Here is a 15,516-nt window from a genome sequence, read left to right on the forward strand (position 1 = left end):
TGTCATGCCATTGCTTAGTGAAAGCGTGATGGAAGCTCACCACTGTTTCCAACACATCCAGACCCGTTCACCCCCCTGCTCCCTACTGCCTTTTTGAAACCTCACTGGTGTGTTCACAGACACTGCTCGTCGAGTGGCAACATGAGGTAAACATGCCATGCTGCTCCCTGCCTTGCTGCTGCTCATGCAGGCTGTTTGGATTACACCTTCTTTCCTGGCACCCATGGATATCCAGGGATGTGTGTGTGCTTCACACAAGGTGAGGAAGTACAGAAGACTATGGAAAATCAGTGAAAATGAGTGCAAAATGAGTCTTTGAAGACAGGCACTGCAAGAAAGGTGTCTATACCCCATACAAGCATTGTGGACCTTTCCCCTCCCTCCCTCCCCCATCCTCCAGTATACATCAAAACATGATTTTTTGAGCCCGAAACCATCCCTACATGTTCCACCACATCCAGGCAGTGGTAAGAGGGGCCATTGCCTGCTTCTCTACTCCTTCCCTTTCCCCCATCCCGACTGCTCTGTGGGCATGGGGTTGCACACTTAGTGTGAAAATCATTAATCTGTCAGCTGGGTCAAAAAAGCCCTGTGTATGTTTCCCAAGTCAGCAGTCAAATGATGATGGGTTGCCAAATTACACCAATAAGCAACTTACGCAGCATTGTCTTTTTAATTATAAAAGATACTTATCAGCCTACCTGAATGTGTTTTGGACTTCCCTGTTATGCCCTAATTTAATTCTTTAATTATGAGGAATTAAGAGCCAGTATTTTCAATAAATGCTGAGAAGACTGCTTTTCCTCTGCATATGCGCAGTAATTGTTATATTACAGATTTAGCTAAGGTGTGCTGTGATTGCACCAAAGTTCTGAACTTCTAGCCAGTTACTTGCTTTTCCAGCAGGCATTCATTTGGCAGAACTCCTTCTAACTTATCAATGCTACTTCTCATACACATAGCTACAAGCTTTATAAAGTGTGAAATTAAAAAATAACCATTTCTTGGTGTCAACTGGGTATGTTTTACATACAAATATAAGAATTCAAATGAGAAAACAGGTCAGAAAAAACATTTAATTATAAAAGAGCTTTTCAAATTAAAAAAAATAATGGCACTAAACCAGAAACAAAGTTATTTAAAAGATCATAGCCACAGGGCAGTTACAGTTTTATACTGAAACTGTACTGCTGTTCCTATCAACTGCACTTTGCTCCTGAGTAAAATAACATCTAGAGTTCCAGTAACAAGTAATCATTACAGAACTATAAGGTATTAAGAAAACACATGTAATTTTGTAATACATGACAAAAAAACTTATATTTATTACACTAGATTCATAAATGTTTACCTAAGCATTGTATTTTCTTCTCTACTCCATACATTTGAAGAGCACGGAGTGTGGTTTGTTCTACTGACAAAAGTGATTTGTCTTAGTGGATTTGCCCAGCACAGCACTATACCATGTAGGGGTACCCAGATGGAGCATTGAGGGCAGTACAGTCACATTAGAACAATTTACTACTCTACTCATCCTGCTTTTCAGAATCAGTCAGTGCTTCCTTTTCATATGAAGACAGACTTTGACTTTAAAAACCAGAAAATACTCATGCCCCCAAAATTGTTCATATGCTGTGGATAACTAATGAGCAGATGTCTAATTTTTCTATGACCTTTCAGAGTTCTGTTTCACTGCTTGAATATAAAAGGGAGAATTCCAGTGGTTACTTCGTCAACACAGTCAGGGCCCATATCCAAAGCTCAGCAGAAAGGTCCTCTATTCCATTAATCACCTTTGATCACATAAAAAATGTAATTCAGTCCTTGATTGTATGTAGAATATTCCCTATGAGGTCAATGTAATTCTGTGTGTGCATTCGGAGAAAGTACTTAATTCCAAGGATGTAAAGTTCACAGTAGTTATTTCAGGTAGTCAGCACGCAGGTGTAAGCACTTGAGTATAGCTGAGCTAGTTTGCAAATAAATTGTAAAGCAGTACACAAGCTAGTGAGCCCGAAGTATTGCTGTGAGAGTGGGGCTCTGGAGCTCTAGGCCACAGCTCTTTGTGCTGTAACAAGCCACATCAGTGTATAGTTCATTATCAGTGAATTCCATGGGGAGCTTTCTGTCCTTCCCTGTAGAGAAACAGATTTGCAATAGTTCTCCCCATTGGACTATTAATTTTGGAAGTGGTTTAGACAGCATCTATCAGCATCAAGGAAATCAGAACTTGATTTCTAGCCCCATCCAGGACAGACCAGACATAAAGCTGATGGTGGGTAATTTCCAAAAAGCCTATGTGAACTCCACAGTAGACCCTTACACTGGTTTTGAGAGAAAGGTATGGTGGTTTGCTACCTATGAAAATTTAGACTACAGTTTCCTTCCACAGTTATTTTATTCTTCCTGAATTTTTTTATTGTGCTAGCAATTGAGAAGTTTTGGCAGTTCACAAAATTCAGTCTATCATATGTCCAAAAAACCTGAAACCAGTGTATGTATGTAACATGGCTGCATATCACTGCTGAAAAACCTAAAGGTTTCTAGTATATGCAATATGCCAGAAAGGACAATGCCAAGGGTGGTGAGCTTTAAAAATTACTCACCTTAACACATGATCCTTTCTTTCTTTCTTTTTTCCTTTTTTTTTTAATAATCTCAAGAGTACAATCAACTGGAATAACAATATAATTATTAAAAAGAGCAAAAAAAGCTGCACAGAAAGCATTTTCACAGTTGTCTTTAAATAGTTTTCATCAAACTTTAAAATTTGAACTTTCAAAGACAAAATATATTGCATTGTAGTTTTTCCCTGTGAAATTCACACTTATTTGGGAAATTTGTATGACTGGGTTTAGGTATTTTTAATACTGTACCATTCAGAAGTGCTGATCAGGGTTTGGTCCTCTACTCTACTAGCACTGAAAAGACCTATATGAACATAAAATTCAAAACAAACAGATTGTAAATCTCTAATATAAAGAGATCAAACATCTGTTTGAAAAATAAATTCTTCTGAAACAACAACTACCAGATGGGAGGTAGAATTAGTGCCATTAAAATATTTAAGGTACTTATGTTCATTTCAAATATGAGTGGGAAAACTGTACTATCTCCAAAATTTTGCTGTAAGGAAAACTGAAAATATAGTGGTTATCACTGGTGTGTTTCCATCACTCTTCTTTCTTTTTTTTTTTTTTAACTGCATATGGTTCTATTAATATAAATAATGGTTGAATGTTTAAAGGACACACTATCTCTTTGAAACATTCAGCCTTACAACGTAAGTCCACAGGTTGGTTTTTTTGCGATCAGTTGTGAGCTTAGGTCTGCTTAGCTTTTATAACCCACTCAGCATTTGGGTTGAGCTGGTATAGGTCCTTCATGTAGGTATCACCATCAAGGCAGCGTTCTCCTAGAAACAGAGGAGATATGTGGTTAGATCAGTACCAAAAAAGAAACTAATCAACTTCCAAAGTTCTTGTCGCTATTTTATTCCATTTAGGTTTTCAGGGTCTCTCTGTGGTATTAAAAAAAGGACAATATACTTAAAAGCTAGAAGTGCTCTTACTCTTCTCATATGCCTTGAGGAAGAAGGGGGACAAGAGGTAGAAGAAAGGAGAGTAGGGGCTGTGCCACCTCTGTGGCACATTCTAGGTCAGATTCTTCACAGACTTATTATATAGATGGGAGGTTTAGATGGGACTATTATATAGATGTGGAGGTTTAGGAAAAACAGGAGCAATGCCCTGGTCCTCTCATGGCTATATCCAAATTTGCATAGAAGCCCATTAAAATTTCAGATTATTTTCCTCTTTTAAAGTGCTAAGTTTGTGCAAGGTTTGTCCTTGCTATGAAGATGTTACTCCCTATCCTGCTCCACTTAGTCAGCTGTTCTGCATAGCACTTGTAAAAGTTGCTGTCCGAGAAGGCAAAAATAGAACACTGTTCTTGGTGTATTACAAGCAATTAATTTATGTATGATAAAAATAGCATATGGTGATCCATCAAGATCTGCATGTTCTTCCCATTTGCCTACAGGCAAAGCATTATCTCATGCATTTACAGTTCTACATCACAGCCCCTCTTCTACTCAACTATGCAGATGGTTGGGGTACATGCCTCATGTGCCAGACAGATGTTTCCAGTATGTGTATTCCTGACAGGATGCAAGCAGAGATGCAATACTGAGTTTGTCTGCCAACTCTTTGGACTCCCTGGGCAGGGCAGGTAAGAAGGCAAGACTTCCTGTGGAACCACGTTCAGTCTCACTGGTTCCTCTAGGATTTTAATCCTGACCTATGGGACCTGTACTGCCCACACTACTGAACTGGGCCCTCTCGTCTACAAAGTGCAGCATGTTCAGGCAGTGATAGCACTGGAACAGTGCTTTGCCATGTCCCTATCCAGCCAGTCCCCGTCACAAAGCAGTGGCCTAAGTCCTGTTCAGCACCATGAAACCCTACAGTGCACTGAGTACTCAAAAACCGTTTGGAGACTTCACTGTCTTCACTTGCCTGGGGATAGGATCACAGCATTGTACGTTACAATTATGAGCCTAAGTGTAAGGATGTGAGTGTATCATAAGCCCACAGAGTTTCCTTGCTTTTTGGGTTCTTTCTGCCTGAGTCCATCACATCAAGCAGAGAGAGACAAATGGCAAAGGTCAGGACAGGTGGTTTACTTAAGGCAGTACATCAGGTTAAAGTAAGGGTGTTTGTCTTATCTCAGCTGAGAATATTAATAGGGACTAATATTTGAAAGGGTTGATTATAGTTTAAATTGTCTGGAAGTAAACCATTCAGACACAGAAAACATCTAAGCTTTCTAACCTATTTCATAACCAGGCAGAACAAATCTGAAACTGGCCATGTATTTCCGTCACATGTTTAAAGCAATAGTAGGCTGTTTTCAGTTTCACTGGAATTCTGTCACAAAACCTTTTTTTCTGCAATGAAAACACCTCAGTACAATAAACAAAATATTCCTCTTCTTTAAAAAAGCCTTACATCTGGCATCACAACCTGCTTTCAAAAGCATAGAAAAATGTACGTACATACTGGATATGCAAGAGAACACATAATACCCTAACCTGGCATCCAGCTATCTTCTTATTATTATTCTATTTTGCCATCTAACTTAGTAAAAACACTAAAACGCATCTGTTGCAGGAAACAGGAAGTGCTATTTTAAATTAAGTCTTTTGATTTAGATACATACACAAAAACTTGATTTATAATAGTGATTAGGCAAAAAGGAAAAATGCCAGAAGTAGCAATTTACATACAGGATTTAAACTTGCAGAGTACAGAAGTACTGCATGGAACTTCAAGTAAAGTTTAACAGGTCACAGTTAACAAGAAAAAAGTAAATGTAAGTCTAATCCAATACTGCTTTTGTCTGGGTTTTTTTCCCGAGCATATGAAAAATACTGTGATTAGGAACTGATTCCTAATTAAAAAATACTCTTGCGTTTGTCAAAAAAAAAATTCAGAACTGTGTTCAAAATTATCCTTGGCATTAATCTTGCTGATCTAATGCTTACTTTAATCAGGAGGGTCTGGAATAGACAGAGCAAGAAAGACTAACTGCTGGAAAATTTTATCACTAGGTCATGTTTCTGGTTGAGCACTTTTTTCCCCCACAGGAACCTGCAAGCAGTGTTTATATGCAGAGCATGAAGGACTGTAAGTTCACTTATTATGCCTCAAAACAAAGAAAGTACCTTTCTATCCAATCTTTCTGTGCTTCTTCCCTGTACATACATATCAGGAACATTTGTTAAAGTTGCCATCTTCCTCTGGGACAGATAATAAGATACTACTAATATAATAAAAACACCAACATATCTGCTGCCTTCTCCATAAGGTTAAATGTCTACCTTAGTGTCAGGGAGAACTAGGGACATAAATAAAAATGCAACTACTGTGAAGCCCATGGACAATGTGCCATGAAATCCTGTTCTATCAAAAGAAGTTGTTCAGAAGCCATTCTTACCAATATTTCCTCCTATTTCATAAAGAAAGACCTCTTCTTTGTTGAGCATTTGGATGTTTCCACTGTAAGGAACAAAACACAATGAAATGACAATACCGCAAAAGAGCTTGTAGATTGTCCACTTAGACATGTCTGGGAAAAATTATGTTAATTAAGATCAGCTGTGTACCTGTCACAAACCGTTTGTCTGTATAATTACTGATATAGACAATGAACAAGAATACACTTGCGTGCTAGTGCAAATGAATAGCCCTGCAAGTGAGCAATATGCTACAGAAAAGGTAAAATAAGATAAATGTGAAGAAACTGCAAGGTTTAGAAAAGAATGATGTTGTTATCAGCAAGTAGACTGATATTTACCCTCTGACTTTTTTTTTCCACTGCTGCTACAAAAATAAGTATTCCCCTCAAACACTCCATATGTCAGAAATAGCCTGGCAAAAATCACACTCTTACTTGTTTTAACTGTACTGCAACTAAAAGAAGTAAAAAACAGACAGTGGAATTAAAAATTCCCCATATTACAAAGAGATTCTATTATTCTCAGTGCTTAGTAGTAATAATATATACTAAGACACAGCCAGAAAATAACTTTCTGACAAAAATGTAAACCTCTAAAAATAGCATTTAGAAAAAAGCAGCTTCTTATTCTCATCTAGTGGACTGTATTATTGCTTTAGCTAAATAGCTATATATGATGAACACGTGAGTTAATTTTTTTAATTAAAACTCAAACTCCCTTTCTAAATGGATTTGGATGACTAAAATGTAGGTTTCCTTTTAAATCATTGTATGTGCATGACATTTGCACATTATTGCACCCTAATGCCAACTATATTGCTATATATAAATGCAAGATTTTGCAAAATATTTACTTTCTCCTTTCCTTATTCCTTTGTTTCCTAAACTTATTTTCTTGGAGTTCCCTTCTGTCGTGATCCCAGACAACTACAAAACTATACTGACCCATCAGATTAAATAGCAGTTTTTTACTGACAGCACTCATGTATTGCTGAAGGCTTCATGAGCTTTAATGACATTAGATGTGTTAATACCTCAAGCAATATTTTGATGGCTAAATTTAGCCAGAAAGTTAATGAACTGACCAGGATGTGAAGTATTCTAAAAATTTTTTCTTGATGTAATAAATGAAAAGACACTTCTCTTGAAATAAAACAAAAAAGTGTTTCTACCTTTTCTGGCTGAGAAACCTGGCTACTATATCACCGGCTTTCAGTTCTTCTGTCAGCTGTATTGCCATGGAAACTTTCGAAAGATGAGGCGCTTGCACCCGTATCACTCCCTGAGGAACATCAGTCTGCAAAGCAATAAAGGTGTTGGAACAAAGCTGCTAGCAGCTGGCTTTGATGAGCTTCTCAAAATATAGTGTGCAATAAGTAACTAAGTACAGTGCTCTATACTTCACTATCTACTATACTTCACTACAAAAATATGATAACTACACAGTAATTCAGTAAATTACATCAGACCTTCAAAGCTCTTTTTAACAACAGTGAGAACTTCAGAACAAAAGAACAGTAGTGCATAATTATTTTTCAAAGATGTTAAGAGTAACAGTAACAATTATTCTGTATTAAGAACACACTCTGCTATGATAAGAAGCATGTGAGATTGATATGGAAAAGTCTTGCTGCAGGCATGAAAGCCAGGCAATGGCCCTGCACCACCCCTCTGATAAAACTTCCAGAAGAAACCCTTCCAGTTTCATTTAAACTGAACTTCATGCCAAAAAAAAAACCACAAAGTACTCATGGATCAGTATATTTGAAGTGATTCCTCTTCCCTCTTTGCAAATTTCATTTTTTTAAACAGATATTCACTACTGCAGCATTTTCTCCCTATTTTTTATTCTCTAGAATATAGTCAGCTAGCCAACCTGCAGGTCTGACTACCTAATGGATTTGTATTTTATTTCAACCCAGAAGTCCTTGATGATGAATATCAATCATATTAGCTACAGAGAAGGAGGGCTCCAAAGAATAGTTTTTCTTTTCAGCTTACAGGTACATGACATTTGAAGCTACAAAAGGCATAATTTATTTGTGAATAAGGTCCTAATTTCTGTTCCTGGAAATCTTGAGGTAATTTTTCTAATCATATTACATTATCATTTACCCAAATGTACTAAATTTGATGGAAGAGAAAGTAAGAGTCTCAGTACTCGAGGTTGATTATGATCCTTCATTCTCTTCTTTCCCACTCCACACCTCTCCATTTACTCAGTTACAAAGCTGAACATTTCTTCTTCCATAATCAACGAATGAACATGGGCACCTGTGAATCTAGAATAGCTTATTTGATGCCATCAATGTTTAACAAATACAGAACAAGCATAAATGTGAGCTGAATCAGAAGCAGGACTTCCAGAGAAAGATGAAGGCTCATTACTATACAAATGTTGAGTTATGGTAAGTAATTTTAACCAAACAATCCTTCTATATCCAGTCTTGTTATTTATTGATTTAAAAATACATAATAACTATTTCATCCTAAAGCATTAAGAAACATAATATTGAGAATTTGCTATGTAATATAGAACCAAAGATTCATAAGATTGCAAGAGATCTCCATTGAGATCTCCATTGGGTTTTTCCCTAAATTTGTCAGATCTGTTCTTTAGGGGCTCCACCAATGGAAACAGTGTCCCTTGCCATCTGCTAGGAAGTTAACTGCTGCTTAAAAATATTTTGTCCCTTTTCAAACTTTTGGGATCCTGCCAAAATGAAATTAAATTTTTACACATTAAATGGTTACTTACAGATGTCTTTTCATCAAATTCAGCATAATACATTTAAAATGGCTTTCATTTTTGTGTACAGATCTTTATTTCAGTTGGGTTTTTCCACTTTCAGCTGGGTAACTTTTTTTTAATATACAGCAGGCATATGATAAATTATTTAAAAACCAACCTGCTTTGAGTATATGAAAGACCAAGAAATGGCCACAGAGCTCTAACATTACAGTTACAGATCAAACAGAATAATTACTTTGTTTATTCAAACAGAATCATTATTAGCTCAGCTAATGAATGCGTTTTGCCACTTCCACAACCTGCATTTACAGAAGAAATCACGCTCAGCTGCACAATATGTTCATGCTGCTAAAATATAGAGAGAACAGAACCTGACCATCCCTTACCCCATTCACTATGCAAATTGGTAGGAAAGAATGTGTACTAAAACATCTAGGAGCAGAATCACAGAAGGGCCTATCCTCTGCATAGGACAGCTCAAAACATCCAAGTTAGGGGCTCCACCCCACCATTACCACTGAGATGACTGACAATACGGTGAAGAATGGGTCACCTACTCTATTCAGAGTTCCCTCTCCTGCCTCACAGGCTCTCTCAGGATGTGATTTAAAGCACTGCAACCTCTGGCTGAATTAGGTACTTGGACTCTTACAGAAACATGAAGGTGGTACATCCTTAATTTATGGAAAATACACTGACCTACGACATTTAGTCTGGGGCAGGCAGAGCAGTCACCTGTGAGGCACTCATCTTCTTTCTAATCCTTTCCTATCAAAGGGACTTGAATCTATATAACACAGAATAACAGCAGCTGCTTGGCTATAGGATCTGGGATGGGTCTCCTCCAGATTCTCCCAATTCCATTTTGCATGACACAAATATTTATCAGGCTAGATGAAGAGAGAAATTAAGTAACTATGCAGTATTTTCACTAATGATGGAATAGTATATATAATTATTAAATGTGCAATTTATACCAAGTACAATTGGGGCATGGGAATTATGAAGAAGAAAACTGATTTTCAAAAGGATCTTGCTACACAGGAGGCGAAGCAGCAGTTCTCTTTGAGTTGCAAAATTTTGCACCTATTTTGGGACAAAATACTGCAAAACTATACAAAGATAAATGATTAAGCAGGCAACTATGTTTTTTTAGTAAATAATCTGGCACTGCAGTGAGTAACAAATTCACCAAGAGTCTGAAATGTTATTCTGTGTAAATTCAAACAGGTTATACAAACAGAAGGACTATAGGTTACAGTGGTTTTACTAACATGTAGTAGCTAAGTCCAGTGCCATTACATTGTGCTGCTAACATGACTGCTCCTTTCTTTGGAACAATTACAACATACAGAGGAATACAATGACACATGGCTTAAATCTGGCTAAAGCTAGTGGGTAAAATTTCCAGCCCTGAGGGAATCTTTTTTCATCTGGCTAGAGCAGTCCTAATACTTACCTCGAGTCATAGGTATACATAGGTATCTCAAAACCCAATTAACCCTCAGAAGCCCTCTAATATTAACCACTCTCAGCACTGTACAGAGACCTCACCTGATGTTTGCAGTAAATGCTATTTAACCTCTGTTGTAAAAGGGGAAGTGTAATTGATAGAGAAGCCTCATCACAGACAAGATAAAATTTTATTCAAAAGAGATGCTTCTAAGAATGCAGTTACTGAGTTATTTATGGAGAGTATGGAAGTGACTCAAGTTCTGTCCATCTATGTTTAATCATGTGGGGTGTCACAGCAAGTGGTAGAAAATAGAAACTTTTCCGTAGCTTTTACTCAGCTGCACACACAATACTTAGCTCTCAAAAGTTTCAGACAGTTTTCACTGGAGTGGGGATTCACCACAAGTCTGGGTACCTCACTTGCCATCTAATAATGAAATGCAGTTCAGGAACTGCATAGGAAAAATCACTTCGAGTTTTAAATTAAAGCACTATAAATTGAAAACTAGGAAAGAAAAAAAAACACCCCACAACAAATTTTCTTTAAAGAACAAATACACTTTTTACTTGGAAAAATGTATAAAATTGTCATTCACAATGAAGCCTTATCAATTTGTGAATAATGATTTTAGGAGTAATATATTCTCAGGCACCCAAGATTACTGAATGGTTCAAATAAGCATGAAGGATTTGTGAAAAATTGTACCATTTAATTTAGGAGCAAATCCCCACCAGAATTCTAGGGCTTATGGAAAATTATTGAATAGCAACTTTACATTTACATTTGAGTAAGAATGTATTACATGAGGCTTCAATTCTAACTCCCCAGTGGATTAAAAAGGCATAATTTACTCTAAAAAACCTCAGCCTTAACTCCCTAGTGGATTAAAAAGGCATATCTTACTCTAAAAGACCAACAGCGCTAAATTACAAAAAAATCGAATATCTGAACTTGCAACAGCATTTGCCTACTTCAGTGTATTTGCTGTTATTTCTATGTTGAACACAGGATGGCAGCATTAAGTGTCATCTCATCATAACTCAACTGAACTGAATTCAAAGAATTCTTTTCCTATTAGACTGAGAAAAACAAATGCCAGTGTTTAATTAGCTTCATGCAAGTCTTCATTCTGTGTACAGATTCCTTCACATAGATAGATATGAAAGTAAGGCAAAGTGATACTCAGGGAATTAATTAATTTTGGACATTTAGATATGTGTCAAACATTGCATAAAAATGAAGTATGAAAATGGAACTATAAGTCTCCAGCAGATTCTGGATAGAGTTGTTCAAATAATCCAGCTATTTACATATTCAGGAAAAAAAAAGGCAGGACACTAGATTTGAGGGATATTATAGCATATTCATTTGGCACATTCTTTTTTTGGTTTCTTTTTTTTTAAGCTTAAAAAAATGCCTTTATAAGAATATGACAACCCTGTTTTTTGTAATAGTCTGACATACACACGCTTGATAAAACCACAGAATGCTCATAGCGCTGAATTTCTAGCAGCGACCACAAGATGTCTCTACCTCACCAGAATCTTCCCTGTGACTTCAGCCCTCAAGGGAGTATCTTTATACCACCCAAATCTGAGATTTTCATACCACTCAAATCTGATAGATATTCATTATGTTATCAGGATACACGTATTTAGTGTTACCCATAAACTATAAAACACATATTAATTTGCTATCTTTTGAAATTCTGCTATATCCACTTTTTCACTATAAATTATGGTCTTAAAAATAATAAAGTATTTCAGATGCATGTTTCCTTACATCATTAGGAGTCTTCTCCTGTTTCTCATGCTTTTCCCGGTCATATGCCATCTTTTTCAGAAGTTTCTTCATAGCTTTGTCCTTTTTTTCCTTCTTCTGTCTCTCAGCGTTTTGTTTTCTCACTTGGTTAACAATAAACTTAGGAATCTAGGTGAATACAGATAGTAAGCATGAATAGCTACATAACTTTCTTAACTAACTAACTTATCAAAACTTTGTAAATGGACAAATTATCATGACAGAACTCAAAAAAATAGTATTTATTTCCAGAAATAATTAAAGAATCAAATAACATAAAACTGTGAAACAATTTTAAAACCACTCTGTTGGTGTGAAGGGGAAGAGAGGTAAAATCATACAGTGTTTTTACTTTTCTCCACTAAAAAAATTCACTCAACACTTAGTATGTACAATGGTGATAATTACTTTGCCTCACATACAGCAAAGGTCAAAATTTTTTCAGATTGCTAATAGACAACAAAATTTAGCTTCTCCAGTCTATCTCAGTTAGAGCTTTGCTTGAGACCATGGCACAACTTCATGTTTTATTTAAATATGCTTTATATAATATTACATTTGGCACAAAATGGAAATGACTTAAAATACTGTGTTTGCTGCTAATACATATAAGCCAAAACAAATTGCCCATAACAATGTATCCTGGTAGACCAAATACAAATATCCCCCAAGGACTTATTTTTGAGTTCACATATAGTACATGCAATATTAAAATTCTTACCATCAGATGTAACGATTTTGTTTTCCCCCCCGTAAGAGTTACCTAGGAGTAAGAACCCAGCTGGATTGGGCTGATCTGTCTCTAAATCATGGTGTAACTCTATATTACTTCTTTGTTCAGATACCTTGTTTGTGAAATTTATCATTCCCTGCCCCACCCTTAAAAATACACTTACTGTCCAGAGAAGTTTTTGGTACTGAATCATAAAGCGCATGACATTTGCGGTTCCAGCTGCCATAACAAACTCGCTTTGTTCAATAGTCTTTGAGCCAAACCCATGAAATGTGAAAAGGTTTGGGGCCATCACCATCGCAACATTCTTCAACGTCATTTTATTTTTGTCTCGATGATCAATTACCCTTTGGAGGAATTCAAGCAGTACCTGAAATAAGAGGAGAGCTTACAGCTCAACTCTGCACATGAAAAGTGAAATGTGCAGAATTAAACATGAACATACAAGTGAAACATGATGTTACATATTTTTTGAAAAAACTCTTAATTCCTAATGAAAGCAATCAATAATATGAGTGCATATACATTTATTCACAGGACCATAAACTTTTGATTCCTTCAAATAAAGAAGTAAAACATTCTTGTTATTATCATGGATAACATTTTCAAAAGCATTCATGTGACTTTGAAGCACTGCAAAGTAAGATTTTTTTACAAAATTTTGTTGTTGTAGGTGTGTATGTACAAGTAGCTTCCCACATTGTGAAGACATTACTGTTGGCTTTTCTTAAATTGAAAGTGCCAGCTGTCATGGTTATGGAAACATGGAGTGGCTAGTTCTGTAAGGTAAGCAATTCGTGAGTAAAGCACTGCATTGAGACTGACAGGTAGCCAGCTCAAAACTGGCAATTGTCAATTAGTTCAGTTCCAGATATTTGTAACTCAGCTTGGGAGCCCTCTTGACTGCTTCCACACAGTGAAAAAAAAACCTTAAAAAGAAAGTCTTGTTTGAACAATAAGACCTAGTAGGGGGTTTTTGCCTATAATAGATTACGTTTTGCATCCTGCACAAATCCTGCATTTGTTTTTGCTCATAGCAGTTATAATACTAAGCATATTCTGAAAAAAAGATTAACAACTTTGCTAGAAAAGGACAAATGCAAATTGGAAAACTCCATGTAATGTGCTATAAATAGCAACGGGAAGGGTAAATCTCTAGTCTATTGAGAGTAGAAACATCCAGGACAGAAAAAAGTGGGAATAAAAATCAAGAGCTAAACCCACTTCATAAAAGCAAACTCACATCCATAGTATTCTAACACTGTTTATTTTTTTGTATTGGAAATAATGAATGCTGCTGCTGCAAAACAGGAGTGAAACTTCTCAGAAAAAAGGTTGCTCACTGAGAGATTATTACTGTAATCTCCTGGAAAAATTTCAAGTCACATTCTTAGAAGTCATTTGGGAGGAATTAGGGTCCTAAGGGTTTTTTTTTTCCAGAAGTTATGTGGAACAACAACAAAAAAAGAAATTAAAAAAAAAAAAGAAAAGAAAAAAGAGTCCTTAGTTTCAGCATTAACTCTGAACTGCAAAAAAGAGAATGTTAAATAGACAACAGCATTCATAACAGTGGATTCACAGAAACAGGTAAAATATTTGTGCAGCAAAACAGTTTCAACAATTCTAACCTTTAGAGTGTCTCTGTTTGCTTCAGGTAGAAGAAGAACCAAAAGGTTCAAAGCTTGCAGTTGCTGTTTCCTCGTTGGAAGATCTGCCAGTGAAGCACATGAAACCTCAGTATTTTGAACTATTATTTGTACTTTTCCAAAAGCATGAGTTCTAAGTGGAAACCCCTTGCAAACTCTTGAACACATGGCTAATTGTCACAGTACGAGAAAGGGCTGGCAGATCCTGGTTTTCTGATACTCATTTCCAAATGTTCTTTTAGGATTCAGCTGCTGTATGACTCAGCAGTCTTCTGGCAATGTTTTCTAGATGCCTTGTGATTCTTTATTTTGCAATGTTACTAGAAGAAATAGTCAGCTAATGGTTCCTCCCTTTTTGAGCCTGTGCCCCAACACATGAAAGGGTATACTCAAAACTGCTTTCACAGTTTCTCTGATTGCCTTCATAGTTGCATCGTCTCCCGAATCACTCACACAGAATGAATACCACATGTTCCTGAATCAGGCAGGTTTTCAGTGACATAAGCAGCAGCAGCTGCAATGGCAAACCAGTGGGGATAAAGCCAAGAGCAGAGAAGCTTAACTACAATGATGTACCAAATGATGCAAGCTATAATTAAAGAAAAGTAACATTGGTTCTGCCTTTTGCCAGTTGCTCAGTGGTGTGTGATTCACCCAAGGTGCACAATGAGTGCATCCCTACACTCGTCTACCTCCTAGAAGAGGCCCCTACATTCTGGCAGTGTTGAGTAGCAGAAAGCCCCAACTCTCACATTTGTCACTTTTGATAAACTTGCTCCTGTCATGCTTTAGAGGACATGCTCTGGCAAGTCTTCTCAGCAGACTCTTAATGAATCAGACCATAAATAAAACAAGTGAAAAAAGGAGGTACCTGAACTTGATATAGTTTTATCACACTATTTCAAAATTCAACAGAGCTATTTTCATGCATCCTGCTGGGATTTCAACTGAATTGCAACTTCATGTTCATTTCATCTAAATCAATTTGGGAGACACCACCAAAATAAAAAAGTTCATTGATGAAATAAAAAAAAACCCAAACCCTTACTGACTACTTTATAATACATAATAAAAATTAAGGATATGAATAAATGAGTGGCAAATTATACCA

General features: G+C 36.5%; 1 protein-coding gene across 5 annotated transcripts in view; it reads right to left on the reverse strand.

Moving 5' to 3' along the window:
* Positions 1-1,062: 1,062 nt before the first annotated feature.
* The window catches only part of ARHGAP18 (Rho GTPase activating protein 18), a 64,606-nt gene continuing 50,152 nt past the window's right edge, over positions 1,063-15,516 (reverse strand). For all 5 annotated transcript variants that reach the window (XM_071549054.1, XM_071549056.1, XM_071549057.1 and 2 more), the window contains exons 10-15: positions 14,388-14,470; positions 12,923-13,129; positions 12,009-12,155; positions 7,191-7,315; positions 5,998-6,059; positions 1,063-3,415 (exon numbers count right to left, since the gene is read on the reverse strand). In XM_071549054.1, coding sequence (XP_071405155.1) covers positions 3,324-3,415; positions 5,998-6,059; positions 7,191-7,315; positions 12,009-12,155; positions 12,923-13,129; positions 14,388-14,470 — 716 coding nt within the window. In that variant the 3' untranslated portion in view covers positions 1,063-3,323. The remainder of the gene's footprint in view (positions 3,416-5,997; positions 6,060-7,190; positions 7,316-12,008; positions 12,156-12,922; positions 13,130-14,387; positions 14,471-15,516) is intronic.

Source organism: Pithys albifrons, chromosome 2 (assembly GCF_047495875.1).
Source record: "Pithys albifrons albifrons isolate INPA30051 chromosome 2, PitAlb_v1, whole genome shotgun sequence".
NCBI lineage: Eukaryota > Metazoa > Chordata > Aves > Passeriformes > Thamnophilidae > Pithys > Pithys albifrons.